Genomic DNA, 15,576 nt, shown 5'->3' with positions numbered 1-15,576 from the left:
TGCTTCTTAACCTAATTTTCATTCTTGCCCCCTACCCTGCTAAGTACTCCTGTGGATTTTTTTTTTCTCCTAATTGTCACTACCCCCGTGAAATTTTAATGGCACAAATATACTGTATATCTGTTTTTGTACTGTGGCCCTTTGGAGGGCCATTAACTTTTGTGATCGCTGAGATTTTTTTCATCTCTGAAGAACCAAGTTTTTTCTCCTTGGGGATGATTGCGCCCCCGATGAGAATGCATGCTGTAGAGGACTCCTAAAGGTGTGGACATAATATGTTCCTTCATGCAAACAGATCAAGGAGCTGAACATTTAAGAATGGAACTGCACACACACAAAAAAGTATCTTGCCCTCTCCTCGAGCCCAACAAAAGCTCAAATGTGAGGTGGGACAGTGTGCAGGGTGTATTTCTCTTGCCCCGCAAACCCCATTCACTCTCTTTCCTTCTTCCTCTTCTGTCTCAGTGGCCTGACAATTACAGATCTCACGTCCCGCTCCCTCTGGCTTCAAAATAGGTTTGACCAAGGGAGAACTTCACAGGAGATGGAGGTCAGGGGCAGGAGGAGAGTGAGGTAAGGGTATGTTCTTCTGGCTCCCACCTTGTGAGGTCACTCTGCCTGGCTGTGTCCTTTGGTCACTTGACTCCTTCTGGGTTCTTCTTCTGGGTTCTGGTAACAGACCCCTCTCTCTTCCTTCAAGTAGAGATCCTATCAGTTTTATTGCTACTAGCTCCAGCTTACAGCACTATCCCTTAGGATTCCCCTGAACCTACACATTTGTACATATATCTTATGCTCATTATGCTCTCCGTTTCCTGTTGAGCCCTTGAATGATAGAAGGGGAAGGTCTTGTCACTGCACCGCAGGAGAGATCTCTGGAACAGGAATGAGGCCAGCAGGAGGCAAGTGAGAGGAGGTGGGGATGCTGGGTGGGATAGTGCAGGAGGATAAGGGATTGTAGTCCTTAAAAAAGGATGCCGAAAGGGTTGATGGGATGGCGTGAAAGAATAAACTTCCCCCTACGGGGTCATCAAGCATCTTTTACAGCTTGCGAGGTACTTTTAAAAAATATCGTGTTCCATCTCCTTCAGAGAGCTGGGATTGATAGAGCGCTTTCTCTACCCAAGGGGGCAGTCCTGGCACAAATTCACAGAGAGATGAACAAGATAAATAAAAGTCCTGCATAACAGACCTCAAAGAGATCCTTTAAAAAGGTTGGGGTCTTTGGGGATGTCCTCATCCCTACGGGTTGATGCCAGAGAGGCAGACTTGGTTTCTTTCAATTGCCCTTTGGGCTTCCTGTCAAAGGTGGGCTGTGAGTCTGGGAATTTTTCCCAAGGGAAGTGGTAGGTTTGAGTCCGTCGTTGATCTTTTGGATCCAGGGGGACGCTGTGCTCCGGTGTGAGACAATGTGTAGAGAAGCAGGAACAAAGGCTTTCAGGGTTAAATCCTGGCTCCTTGCCTCCTCAGGCCATCACCTGTCTCACATTGCTGCCGTGAGGATAAAATGAGAAAGTGCCTGTGAAGGAAGCCTGGCCCCTCTTCCTAGCAGACTGAACGCTTTAGTCTACCATGTCTTTTTCCAGCTATGCCTCTAGGAGCAGTGAGCAAGCAAGCCTTATGTGCTCCAGGCACCAGAAGCCACAGAGTGAAAGCAAAAAGCTGTTGTCCTAATGGGAGTGGGTGGGCACATTATCCTGAGGCCTCTTAATCCCATTTTCTGCTTTCATGTTAATCCTCTTCCTCCTTCTGTTTGCCACACACTCAACTCCCAGGGCGCTGACCCGGAGAGCTGGGCTCCACCTCCTCCAGGCGGTGGCAGTGTTCCCTGTTGGAGATGCTGAGGTGCAGTGTGGGAACAATCCTCCCCAGCAGACCTGGATACTCTTCCAGGCCAGGTGGTAGATGGTAGATGAATGTTGAGGGCTCAGCTTACTCGTAACAATAACAATGACAGTATCAGCCAGTATTTCCTAAGCACTCACTGTTTGCTGACACTGGCTAAGACCTTTATGTCAGTAATTCCAGTCAATTCCTGTAACATTCCTGTGAGGCAGATCCTATTCATGTGAAATTCACAGATGAGGACACGGAGGCCCAGGGACTTGTCACAACCCAGATCACACAGTGAGCAAAAGCAGGACTGGCCCAAATTCCTCCAGAGCCTCGTGGGGGACCAGTGGCAACATGGCCCCCCTTGTGTTGCTTCCTACCTCCCCAGAGCTGGCAAGGGCCCCCCTCTGGCTTCCCTCCTCTGGCACCATCCCCTGGGGTTTCAGTTGGGTGAATGTCTTTCTTTCATGAACCACACCTGGGCTGTGCAGTGGAGTAGAGAGAACATGGACTTTAGGGAGGAGGGAGATGGTTCTGGCTTCCGCAGGAAGGGGACAGAATGTACCCAGGAACTGAAGGTTTTCCAGGGACACAGGTGGCTACATGTAAACAGCCATCGGAGGGGAGGAATGACTTTGCTTTAGGCTTTCACTCACTATCTCCTTCCTTTCGGGGCACTCCATCACCCCTCCACTCCCAGCTGCAAATGCCCCTCTCTCTACTCTGCAGGTCTAAGCCTGGCCATTTTTGCCGCTAGAAATAGGTTCTGAGGTAAGGTTCACTCACGGAGGAAGAAGCTATGTACCATTCCTTCAGCTACCTGTGAGCAAGTCTTTCTGCAAAGGTTTTCTGTGCTTTGGATCTCCATTTTGGTTTGTCACACACTCCTTGTAAGCAGGGGGCTTGTGAACTCTTAGATTCCTCTTGCTGTAATTCTCTCTTCTGGGACAGGCTTTTCAGTTAGGGCTAGATTTCAGTGCTCACTAAATCCCTTAGAGCTGGAACCCGGGATTCAGTTTTCAGGTTTGTGAAATTGGAATGATGATTATACCTCCAGAGACCAGATACTGCCTCTCTCTGGGGGCCAGTGAACCCCTTGTCTGGAAATTCCTAGAAATCAGACAGCAGTGCTTAGTTAATCTTTAGCCTTCTCCTTCCTGAGTCCCGAGAGCCTCAGTGACCAGGTTCTTTGTTTCCCTGTGGATGGCAAAGACCCCATGGATCTTCCTACCCCGGCCCCATGGTACCTTCGTGGGCCCAGTGTGATGTATTTCTTCTAGCCCTCAGAGCCCCACAGCCTAGTTGGCAGCTGGGAAATAACAGAGGGCACAGGGTGGGTCACACGTATTGCTGAGGAAACAGGTCTGGAGGCTGATGAAAGCTGAAGTTCTCTGTGAAGGGGTGGCCACTGAGGATGGTGAGTATGGACAGCATCTGTCTCGGCTAAGTCATGGTGTGACGTTCTGTGGAAGCTCCGACCCATCCCGCCCCCACCACCACGATCGTCAAGCCCAGGTAGCCAGAGGCAAGATGTGGGGTGTGTGGGTTGGGCATGGTGGTGGTGAGGCACAATCTTGAGGGTCCGGGTGGTGTCCATGATGAGGACCCTAGACCTAATATCAGCTCTTCCATCACTTACAACTATAAGGACATCTTGTATGTGACAAGCTACACCAACCACATCTATTGAGGGGAAACTGGGTTCTGAGTTAAAGTTTGGTTATTCTTTTTAAAGTCTTCAAAGTTTTATACACTTTGAGAATATATTAGAAGCAGACTGGTGTATAAGAGAGAAGATGTGGGATTTCAGGTTAGAAGACTTGCATCCATACTGAGGCTCTCTCTGGCCTCAGTGTGATCTTGGATTTTTAGATCTTCTTTTTGCCCTGGGCTTCACACACTTGGGCCCTCCCCTGCTACACCCTCCCTCCTAAAACCCAAGAAGAGGGGCTGTTCTTACCTAAACCTCTCTTTCTCTCCATTTGCCATATGAAAAGTGGCAGTGGTGGTGATGGCCGGGCCCAGCCCTGTACAGAGGCAAAGCTGGTCTGACTGGAGGTTGTGTGGGGTCCCTGAGGTGGCTGACATCCCACCATTAGGACATCACTCCTTTGGGTAAAGACTCTGTATATAAGAAGCTAGTGTGCATTATAGTGTGGACCTCCTAGGAGAGACCCTCACGTCTTATGTTGGGACATGGATGTGGATGGCTAAGGAGGGTAAACACCATGGGAGAGGAGCCTGAAGACACATTTTGCCAACTTCAGTGTGTGCCATGAAAATTTCACTCCCTCGAAGGTCACCACCCCATGACACACTGCCCCCCACACAAACATACACCAAAGATATAACCGAGGACGGGTTGGGAAGAGGCCTTGCCGTGAGATGTCATTTTATTAATTGATCAATTCTTTTTTTTTTTTTTTTTTTTTACAAAAATAAACATTTTAATGAACAAGAAGTACAAAAGGTTCTGGATATACAAACTCCAGGAAGGGGGAGAGGCTGGTTTTGGCTGTTTTTCGGCTTTCACTGAAAGCAAATGAGGCAGAAAGGCCCCGGCCCCACCCCCACCCCAGGTCCTGGCTCAAACTGCAACCTGCTCCTCGACCTCATGTCTTGGCTCATACCACGGAGTGCTCCTCTGTCCCAACCCCTGGGCTGGCCGGTAAGCACCCCCGGTCAGGTGGCCAGAGGCGGCTTCCTCAGGTACAGAATCACTGACTTCCTGGAACATCCCATCAAGTCTCTTGTCCAGAGCTCGGATGAGAGAACACTCCATGACCGATTGTCCCCACGCAGCCCCTCTAGGCCACGGCACCTGTAGCAACAGCAGCAGCAGCAGCAGCCGAGGCTTTGGCTACATTCTCACACTACAAACACAGCGATGGGGCTGCCCACGGAATTGTCCCAGTGAGTGGCAGAGGCCCCAAGGGGAGGCCAGCCGGAGCCTGGCTGGCAGCCCAGAGGGTTGGAGAGGCAGTTAGCCCCCCCCTTGATTCCTGGCCCTGGAGCCAGCAGTCCCATACCTAGACTGGTAAACTCACATTTTAACATTTGGCATTATTGCACGTTGTCCTGGTCACCTCAGTCTGTCTGGGATGTCAGTCTTGTCTGCAGGGGTTCCCAGGTGACACGCAGTGCTGCTGGCGTAAGTCACTCCCTCCACAGGCAAGTCCAGCTGGTGGGGATGGTCAGCTGGTCAGCTGAGCCCTCAGACAGGTCAACCAGAAGCTCTTACATATGTGGTCTTGTTGGGATCAGGAACCATGTGGCTCCATCCCGTCTTGAAAAAAACCAGCTGGCGACCTGGGTGCAGAGGTGAGAGGTAATAAGTCTAGATCTTTCTCTGCCTGGAGGCAGGGCTACTCTCCCTAATGTAGCTGCCTTGGGGACACATATATTTGTCTCTCATCACCTCAGCCATCTTGTCTTCTCATCATCTCTGCCTTCTGATGGGGGCCACTACCTGCCAATCTTTTCCAGGGAAGTCCAGTCACCTCCCTCAGGATGTCCTTTCCCACCGGCTCACCTGTCCAGGTGGTCTGGTTGGTGACCACAAAGGCCCGGCACTGGGCATGGCTTTCGCAGACGTCCACAGCCTCAGCCAGGTTAAACACGGAAAGGAGACAGCCTCCGTGGTGGTAGGATGGCCAGCAGCGGTAGTCTTCCTGGGGGACGGTGCTATCGGGGAGGCGCTGGTAGTCTATGGGTCAGGGATGGAGCTCAGCTGAGAACTCTGTGTGCCCAGGGGTGAGGTCTTGGCCGCTTTCTGAAAAGGGCCGTAAGACTCATTTCCTCTGAGAAAGCTGAAACCAGCCCAGTTCCCTAGCACGGAGATGAAGACGAGGAAACTGGGCTGACCCCTCAGTACAGACAATGCTGATTTAGTTTTTGGGAGACACACGTCTCCCAAATCTGAGGGCATGCAGCTGGCTCAGGCAGCACACATGGCAGGCACATGTGCGGGATAAATGCATGCTCAGAGCCACTGGCTGTCCAGGCTGGTTGCTGAGGTTAGGACAATTTGGACATTTAAAGAGGGCTTCTCGTACTTCACGGTGCCTATGAATCGCCACGGAATCTTGTTAAAATGCAGATTCTGATTCAGAAGGTCTGGGGTGGGGCCTGGGAATTGGCTTTTCTAAGCAGCTTCTGGTGCTGCTGGTCTGCCGACACCTTGAGAGTAGGAAGAGGGTAGAGTACCCTTTGGTCCCACTTCCTCCTGGCCTTGGGGAGAGAGGTTAAGCTTATCTCTCAGATGGGGGTTAGTCAGGGACTTTTGGAGTTAAGAGGCATGTGAATGAATATAAATTCAAAAATCTCCCTTTGGGAATCTACACCTTAAGAGTTTGGGAAGGAGGCTGGAGGAGTCTGAGAGATCTCCCCATTACACAGAAAGAGCCTCCAAAATCTCGATCATGAAGGGCTCAACTGCAGACTGCCTGCTCACCCATCTTTCCTGGTGCCTGGGGAGCCCCATTCTGGACTGATAATGCAGAAACCCTGGGCCTCTGGTCACCCCGCCCTCCTGCCTCCTCCTACCAGGGACTAGACCAAAGTCCAGGGCTGGCTGTGATTTACAGCCCCATAAACTGCGTCCTTAGGGACAGAGCCAGCCATTGTTCACCTCGTTAAACTTTATTTACAGGGCTAACGAGGGCTCTCCCACCCCTAAGAATGGCCATAGCTCCTTGAAAGAGGAGGCTGCCCACCCCTCGGCCCCTGCCAACGATGCTAAACTCCGGAGCCTGAGCAGAAGCACCACAGCCTAGAATTCTCCCCCTGGGCTTCTTGACTGGTTTCAGTGTGGAGCCCCCCTCCACTTCTAGCCACCCTCCTAGCCCCACAAGTGTAGGGAAAAGAGAAGGAAAAGCTGTGTTCCAGCTACAGAATAAGAACTGGGTTAATTGCTTTCACACACTTCGTTTGGTATTTAATCCCCATAAGAATTACGTGAGGCAGGTAATACTGAACCCAATTCACAGATAAGGAAAGTGAGGCTCAAGGTGTAAGTTGCTTGGGGTCACAGTTAGTACATAGTGGGGTTTAAAGTCACCCAGAGAAGAGGTGTCAGTGCCCACTCCCAGTTTTAGGTCAAATTATAGTTGTCATAGTTTAGCCACAGATCAGACCTCCAAGTGAAGGCTATACAGTCGATGGTCTCTGCATCACTCCAAGTGAGCCTTAGAGGGAGGATGAGCCACTTAGCCCAGTTAGGGAGCTCACTCACTTTCCCATCTGCTTCCTATCCCCCAGTCCCTGAGACCTGCTGGGGCTACTCACCTGCTCTGCTGCCTGCTGTGGAGTTCTGCAGATATTGCCCACTGCGATACAGGTGCAGCACCTTCTCCAACTGGGCCAAGGTCTCGTCCACTCCCCAGGTGAGCTCTCCTGCAGGATGCAGTGTGGCGGTGAGAGGGGCCATGGGCTCCTACTCCTCCTCTAGGCAAACAGCCAGTTGCCTTTCCCTCTCTCCTTCTGGAGCCTGCGCCCAGACGACCCATGGACTCTGGCGGGAGGAGAGGGGGCTTTGCCACAGAATGGCACTTTGGTAAATGATGGTTTCTGGATGATGCACTGTCCTGGGTCATTCTTGACCCCACATCTGCTGGGGGCGGAGTGGGGTGATGGGAAGCAGATGGTCCTCAGAAAGCTCACCTGTGGCGTTGACAATGCTGTCCAGAAGAGGCCGTAGTGAGGGTGGGGCGCTGTGGGGCAGGAGGTATGTGAAGAAAAACCTGAGGCAGAGAGAAACCAGGGGCTCAGTGGTCTGGCCTTTGGGAACACAGCCTTTCTCTGTGTCAGCTTGGGCTAGAACCCCAATCTGGCCAGGGAAAATGATCCCTCAGGTCTACCACTAGGCAGATCCCCAGAGTTTTCCATGGAGTCTACTCAGACTCAGGGTGGGGTCTGGGCATATGCTAAGGCTATAACTAACTTCATGTGAAACTGAAATCTGAGGTCTGTTTTCCCCTCTGCTAAGGCCCTGGCTGACTGACCAGTGTCAGAGCAGACCCGTGGCTGGTGCCCAGGGAGAAGCTTCCCAAGGTGAAGGGTCAGGGAAGGGCAGGGCATGCCAGTGTCACTGGCCTGGCCTGGACTGAGTCTGACACTATTTTAAGAAGCCTCCAGCTGCCACCCCCCACCCAGATTCTCCTTGGAGCTGGCTATTTTTAGCCTGATCGTCAGGAGCCTGAATGTTCCATTCTTGACTGGGTAGAAGGCTTCCCCCGCCTCTGCTACTCCTTTGGTCAAGGCTGAGCCTTCAGCTCAGGCCGGCCTCCAGGACCCCATGTTGGCTCTCTCCCAGCCACGCCCTCCCAGGCCCACTCTCCCTTGCTGGCCTTCCCGAGTAGGGGGTGGAGGTCACCTGTAAGCATTGTAGAGGTTGCGCTTCTCATTCATGCCCTCACACCAGCCCTGGGCTGAGCACGGCAAAGTGAAGTTCCTGGCTGGAAACTCGAGAATGCAGTCAGTGCTGCTTGTACACGGTGTCTCTTCTACACGTGCGTCATCCAGATCTGTCACCTTCAGCTCCCCATCCACCAGCACAAACTGTCGGGGCCGGAAGTCCAGCAGAGTGACGGAGCCCAGTGGGGAATGGGCCAGGTGGTGGAGGAGGCGCCCCAGGCTCAGGCAAATCTGAGGGGTAGACACAAAGCTGCTCACTGCTTCTCTACTGGGAAGGGAGCTGGGGACTCCAGGGCTCCCTTCTTTGGAGCTTTAGACTTAGCTCAGGAGGGCTGGCCTTTCTCTTAAAGGCCCCAGAGCTTATTAAGGGTTGAGGCGAGGGGTCTTATAGAGCGAACCAGTGATTTTCTGTTAACCTTTGGCTTGCCTGACCCTGAAAGTAACATGGAATAAATGGGCAGTGGACAGCAGAAACATCTGGGGAAAATGGATCTCCTCCCTGAAGTTGCATCTGTGGTATAGTGTTCAAAAAAGAGAGGGGGGAGGGTCCATATGGCCTTTAAGGTCTTTTCTAGTCTTAGGACACTAGCCTTTCTGCAGCCAGGCTGAGAGTGTGTGTGTGGGTGTGTGGTGAGGGGTGTGTGTGTGAGTGTGTGTGAGTGTGTGTGTGTGTGTGTGTGTGTGTGTGTAGCAGGAGCTTAAAAAACATCAGGGTCCTCTATGTCTTTTTTTAACCCTTTGGCTGATGGCCGAGTCAGCTTTGCTCTGTCCCTCCCTTGCCCTCCCCCTGCTGAGGAGGAGTCAGGGCTGCTCTGAAGGGCTGGCCTTCTAAGGGAGAACCATCCCAGCGAAGAGCCCAGGGCCCGACCCCCTCCCTGCTCACTCGGAATCGGTCCTCCCAAGACGTCTGTAGCAGCTGGATCATCTCCACAGGGGCACCCAGTTCTGTGATGGTGGTCAGGGTGTCCGGGATGTCATCGCTGTCCTGGTAGCAGTAGCCATAGAGCTGGGGGAGGCCCAGGGTGGGTCATTAGGTCACAGGGTGGGGGTGGGGACACGAATGGAATAAGCTATCATATGCACCCCCCCTTCTGGCCCTGGCCCTAGCCCCCCCCTCCCCGGCCATCCCTAAACCTTTGCTTCAGCTCCCGCCAGAAGAGAAAAGCAGCATTGCCTGGGAAGCCCACCCTCTGTCCCTGTACAGAGTTCCTGCTGAGTATATCAGCCCCTTACCTCTCAGGTAAAAATGGGCCAGTCTGGCCACTGTGTGTTAACCATGAGCCAGGCATTGTGCTACATGCATAACTCAATTCTTGTAATAACCTCAAATGAGCATAGTAGCTCCCATTACTATCTACAATTTACAGGTGAGAAAAATCAATTCAGAGAAGTTAAATTACTTGCACAAGGTCACACAGTTAATAAACACAGAAGCTAGGATTCGAATTTATGTCACTCTAATTTTGTAGCCTGGTTCTTTCTCAAAATACCATTTGCTAATCGACTAGCCAGCAAATGGTAATTATACCTCCTCCCCTGCTCCAATCCTGGTCTATTTCTCATCATTTTCACTTTCTGGAAGCTTCATTTTTTTTCTCTGCTAGGGTCTTACGTGAGGATAAGCAAACTCCCTGGGGACTTGGTAACAAGCATTGAGAAGAACAAAGAAGATAAGGGGCACATCTTTGGGTGTTCTCTGCACACGCTGGTGGGTGAGGGCCACACACATCAATGGGGGTGGTCGTAAGGATGGCTCCCAAGGAAGGTCAGTTGTTTGGGGGCCTGGTCACAAGGGCGTGCCCACTTCACATGATCTGGGGAGGGTCCTGGTACAGCTAAGCTGGTCAGGGGCTTCTGGGAAGCTCAGCCTGATTTTGTCACTAACACCTAAACCAGCAACCACAGAAAACCTTTCTCCTGGCCTCTCGCACCATACTGCACATGAGCTAGGGTCAGGCTGTGCTCAAAACGACCAGCACCCTGTGGGGCAGGAACACAAAGGCGAGTTGTCCAGGCCAGAGTAGGGTGAAGGGAGAGCTGCATGATGGGGGGAGGTAAGGGGAGCCGAGCCCATGGACTAGATGTCCCTGCATATTGTCACCCTTCATGCCACCATTCACACCCTTCCCAGCTACACTCCAGGTTCTCACATGCCCCCTTCCATTCCAAGAGTGCTCTTTCAGCTCCCAGTCCCTGGAGCCAGCTGTCCCAGTGCTGCTGGTACAAGGGAAGACGCCACCCAGAGTCTACCATCAGATCACTAGAGCTGTGACTTGAGGGGTCTGGGGGCAGTCCCAGGCACCTTCTTCCCTCTCCCCCAGCCCCCATCAGCCCAGGGAGGCCCCAGACCCTGGTAGGGCGGGGGAAGGTAAAGGGAGCAGCCCTGGGGCCTGGTTCTCATTTTCTTGCCCAGAGTCTGAGCCTTTGTGGGAAACTTCTGAAGGTTATTAAACACCCGGAGGTCGTTAAATGCGCTGTTAACGAGGTATTAATCAACACCCCTCAGGAAAAAATAAAAAGACATCATTAACCCCCCCAGGAAGAGTGAGGCTGAGCATTTCAGTCTCATCTTTTGTTCATTTGGGAGAAGAAATATACTCTAGTAGGGCCAGAATCTGTGCCCAAGCAGGCCTGGGGCCCCATCTGAGGCCTGAGGCCCTGGGACAACAGAGGTGTTGGGGGGGAGGTAAGACTCCCGTGCCCTTTGACCCTGGGCTACAGAGGCATCCATCAAGTGAGGAAGTGAGTGTGTGAGTGTGTAAGTGTGTGTGTGTATCAAGGGCGAGTTTGAGAGGGGTCACAGAAGATGGATAGAGAGATCTCACCCAGATAGACCCTGGAGACCAGAGTAAGTGCTGGAGGGTGCCTAGTAGAACATGCTATCCTGGGCATTTTCTATTAGAATCCACAGCACCAACTTTGGGGCTACCGGAGAGGGGGAGGGCACCTCCGGTAGCCTGAGGGAGTGGGAACTCTAAGATACATTCTCTGGCTCCTCCCCAGTTCAGCCAACAGTCAACCGGTTTCGAAATTTTAAAATGATGAAGAGGTATTAAAACAACATTATTTTTATTTCCCTGCACACCCTCACTGAAGCCTCCTGAGCAAGAATCCCCACTGCAGGCTTTCCTGGAAGCAGGGGTGGCATTGCTGAAGAGGCCAAAAAGACACTGGCCTGGGAATCAGAGAAAAAACGGGGGAGATCCACCCCCAAAGCAGTCCCTAAACTCACACTAAGGGACCCCTGCCTCCCTATAATGGTAGTTTTTCATCTTTCCCACAACAATCAGAACCTGGGACATTACCCACTTTATAATACTGGCTCCCTAGGACAATTAATCTTAGTTTCTGACCCGATGAAAATCACACAGCCAATCCTAGACAGAACTAGTCTTGGTCTAGTAAGGAAATGGGTGAAAACTATTCACTTGTAATCTTTCTCTTTGGCGCCTTAACATTAAAGTGGAAGACCAATCTGTGATGTCTATGGGGGCAGTTAGCTGGCTGCTTGTTAGGAAATTTGGGTGTGAGGGAGAGAGGGAAGTTCCTAAAGAGACATCAAACCTCAAACCTGTCCAAAGGGAGTGGGGGTCTTGAGTCAATTAACACTTAATGTCCTGCTAAGTCACTTTAGACCTTCTCCACTGCCTTAGAACCTGGCTGACACTCAGGGTTTCCAAAAAGTTGGGGATTTCCAAGAGCCCCAGGGAAGCAAAGAGAACGAGATTTTCCCAGTTAGAATAGCCACGGATCCAGCCTCTCACTCCCTGAAGCTCAAACACAGTGTCAGCCATGCAAACAGGCACAGCCACCCACAGCTATTGGCTCTGTCTGACCTGCAACTGTTCAGGGCCCAGAGCCTGGTTACAGGCCTCTGACTAGGGCTGGGGCAGTCTGTGGAGACCAGGAACCAGCAGGACTATACCTAGCTTTTTGGCCTATCTCTCATATTTTCAATGATCATTCAGGTCTGGGGTCCATCCTCCCGAGGAAAGGCGGGAGGGACTCCTGGGTTTCTTTTCAGTTCTGCTGGTACAGAAAGGCTAACTTGAATGGGCTGGGAGGTGGAAGGTGTGAGCAAGGTTCCTCCACCCTATGTTCACAGGCCAAGAAGTCAGGGGTTCCCTCCTCAGTCTGCTCAGACATTTGCAAGGGGAATGGTTTGTCTAATCCTAGAGCTGACTCAAGGACAGAGAGCTGGAGGAGAGGAGGAAGTGGGTGTGTTAGGGCCGTGCTGGGACTGTGAGAGGCCCACTCTCAGTCTAGCCTGGAGGGGACAAGGTGGGGGTCTCATCTTTCCCCTCTGCCCCCAGTCAACAGGAGAGACAGAGTCCCATTTAGTAGGAACCTGGGCATCTGGCCTTCTCAATCTTTCAGTGTCTTGGCCACATTTGCTCAGATAATGTGACATTCAGACCCTCAGGCCCTCAGCCTGTCCCCTGAGCACTGAGCTAAGACCCTGAGGCTTCCCCAACGGTTCAAGGCCCCACTTTAAGGCCTAGAGAAACCCACGATCACTTCTGGGGAGGTCTGTGCATTTTCTGGCTTACTATCCAATCCCCTCCAGTCCCTCCACTGGTTTCTGGGTAGGTAGGGGGTGGGGATATTCTCTGGGAATCAAGTCAGACCCAGGGTCTCTTTCTAGCCCTTCACAACTACATTGCTGTCCCACCCTTATCTTCGAAGCCAGACAAGTAACTGGAAGTTGAGAGAAGTGGGGTTCAGATTCCATCAAGAAAGGGGGTCATATCACTGCAGTTGGGATCCTGACTCAAGGATGGCTGCTGTCCGGCATCTTGGCTTAGGGGCATTGTCCCTGGTGCTAAACACTCTAGCTATAGCCAGAAGTAGGGTCCTAAGTCCTCACGGACTCCCACCTCATGAGTTTGGGGGCTCTCTGTTCTGGCCTCTGTCGTCAAGGGATATGGTGTGCAAGCTGAGAAACCCAGGAGTCCCTCCGTAAAGGTAAGCCCACCCAGAAGTAAGAGGTAGGGTGGGGTAGTAGGAAGCAGCCACGGTCTGGGTTCTGCCCCTAGCTTAACATGGCACAGTCACTGGGGCTCCATTTCTTTACCTATAAGACCAAAGGTTCTCTTCCAGCCAAAGTGACCGGGTCTGGTCAGGTCCAGCCAACACTCTCATCCCCACACCCCCCACCCTCGTACCTGCAGCACGTTGGGGTGCCGCAGACGCTCCAGCAGCACCATCTCCTTGAGCAGCTTGTGGGCCGCCAGCCGATAGCAGCCCCTCCGCGCCCCGAACTCCCGCACGCAGCTGCCCAGATCGTGGCCACTGAAGTCCACCGCCTTGAGCGCCACCGCGGCGCCGCCAGGCAGGCGGACCCGGTACACGGCCTTGGTGTAGCCGGAGCCCACGTACTGTGCGCCGGACACGTTGCGGAGCGCGGCGCAGCCCAGGCGCGGGCCCGGGCCGGGGGAACCCAGGCCGGGAGCCGGGGGCCAGCCGGGGACGCCGTCGGACGGGGGCCGGGCCCGCGGGGGTCGGGGGCGCTGCAGGCCCGGCCCGCCCGGAGCCAGGTCCATCAGGCGCCTTCTCTCGGGCCGGCCAGCCCCGGGCCCAGGGCCCCCGCGGGAATAGCGCTGCACCTCCTCGTAGCGCGCTCGGATCTGCCGGGCCAGCTCTCCGCGGCCCCCGCGACGGCCCGGGCCCGGGGCTGGCGAGGGCCCGGGGGACTGGCCTGGCCGCGGAGGCTCTGAGCCCGGTGCGAAGAGCACGTTGAGGACGGAGCCCAGCAGGAAAGAGGCGCAGAAACCCGCGGCCACCGCCGCCCGCCGGCGCCGCATCGCTCCCCTCCCCCCCGCCGGCCGGCCCCGCGCGGCTCCCGGGCCCCGAGAGGCTCAGGCTCCGAGGCGGCTCCGCTCTGCGCCCCGCCGGCCCCCTGCCCAGCTCGTGCGCATGGCCCCGGCGGCCTCGACCCCGGCCCCGGCCCCTCGCGGGCGGCACATCGGCCTGACACTTGCCTCCCTCCCGCCCTGCCCCCGCCGCTTATAAGGCCCGGAGCCGCCCCCGCCCCCTCCGCCTCCGCCTCCGCCTCTCAGCTCCCGGCCTGAGCGCGTCCTCGGCGCCGCCCCCTCCGGCCGCCCGGCCCGGCCTTCCCCGCTGACTGACAGCGGGACCTCCTCCCGCGGCCGTCCGGGCCTGGGAAGCGGCGCGGAGGCGGCTCTGGCCCTGCCCAGCCCACGGCCCCCAGAGCTCGGGCTGGAAAGATGGGGAGGGGCCAGCGGCGGCCCCGCGACGCGCGGGGGCTCCAGGCTCAGCGCGAGCACGGATAACGGGGCCATAGCTGCGGGATAACGGGACCGGGAGGCGGATAACGGAGCCGGGCAGGCGCGGTGGGGGAGTAGATAAAGGGGCGAGGCCAGCGGGTACGGGTTCCAGAGGGGGCAAGCAGTTGGGTCCAGGGTGCTGGAGATCCTTGTGATCTCAGAGCACCCTCCTTGGAACCTAGAGGCTGGGACCGGCTGGACGCAGGGAGGCGCGTGGGGCCCGCCTCCCGCGGGTGGGACTCGGGGCGGCGGCTCCTTGCCCAGTCCCAGATTCGCGGGCAGGATGGGAGGTGGCACCTGCGAGCGCGCGTGGGACGGGAACCCTGGGATCAGAGGAATAATCATGAGGTTTTCAGAAATGCCCTGTTCAACCTCTTCTACTAAGCTTTTCTATTTTTGATTTTCCCTGTCCCTGAATCCCCAAATCGAACCCCTCACCCCGGGATCCTTGCAGTCAGAAGCGGTCAGCAGCTGATCACGAACCATACCCATGCTAATAGTTTGTTAAAAGAGTGCATTTGTACCCACGGACGTGCGTGACCCAGACTCTGTGGAGTGTGTGCATTGGTGTGTCTGAAGTGCCACTGTGTTGGAGGAAGGGATCGTGTACTTTATGTGCAAGTTGGTGCTGACTCCACCAGAATTTCTGGTCCCTCCTCCTCCCTCCCTGATTGCATCATTAGTGCTAATTGAGGGGCTTTCACACGCCGGTGCATTAGCTGTTTGGAGTGAACTCCCCCCTCCTGGGAGAGATAAGCCGCGGCCCCTCCCCCTCCCAGCCCTCCACTTCCCCACCGCCCTGGAACTGTCCACCCAGATCCTCTCACCTTCCTGGGCACCTTCCTGCCTCCCTCTGGTGCTGAACTGATTAATCTTTTTCCTCCCCTGCAGTGTCAGAGATTGCCTGGAGAGGAGTCAGAGGTGGGGAGGAGGGTCCAGAGCCTCCTCTCTGAGGGGGTGTCCAGAGAGGGGAGATTTTCCTGGAGGGGGCTGATGAAATCTGGCGGTCTGGTAGAATGCAGAGTCACTGTGATAAAAGAGG

General features: G+C 54.4%; 1 protein-coding gene across 2 annotated transcripts; it reads right to left on the bottom strand.

Moving 5' to 3' along the window:
- Positions 1-4,191: 4,191 nt before the first annotated feature.
- On the bottom strand, positions 4,192-14,225 carry PKDCC (protein kinase domain containing, cytoplasmic). Of its 2 annotated transcripts, XM_016141951.2 has the most exons (7): positions 13,413-14,225; positions 9,131-9,253; positions 8,207-8,478; positions 7,495-7,574; positions 7,120-7,227; positions 5,366-5,539; positions 4,192-5,142 (listed from the first exon to the last, which is right to left on the bottom strand). In XM_016141951.2, the coding sequence occupies exons 1-7, from the start codon at positions 14,049-14,051 to the stop codon at positions 5,057-5,059; spliced, it is 1,482 nt and encodes a 493-aa protein (XP_015997437.2). In that variant the 5' UTR covers positions 14,052-14,225; the 3' UTR covers positions 4,192-5,056. The 2 variants fall into 2 exon arrangements, with proteins under 2 accessions (XP_015997437.2, XP_036080660.1); XM_036224767.1 differs by lacking the exon at positions 4,192-5,142 and having other exon boundaries at positions 5,494-5,605; positions 13,413-14,221.
- Between the last annotated feature and the right edge of the window lie 1,351 nt (positions 14,226-15,576).

The sequence above is a fragment of the Rousettus aegyptiacus genome, unplaced genomic scaffold (genome assembly GCF_014176215.1).
Source record: "Rousettus aegyptiacus isolate mRouAeg1 unplaced genomic scaffold, mRouAeg1.p scaffold_m13_p_7, whole genome shotgun sequence".
Classification (NCBI taxonomy): Eukaryota; Metazoa; Chordata; class Mammalia; order Chiroptera; family Pteropodidae; genus Rousettus; species Rousettus aegyptiacus.
The sequence above is the reverse complement of the archived record's forward strand: the minus strand, read 5'-3'. Positions and strand labels throughout refer to the sequence as shown.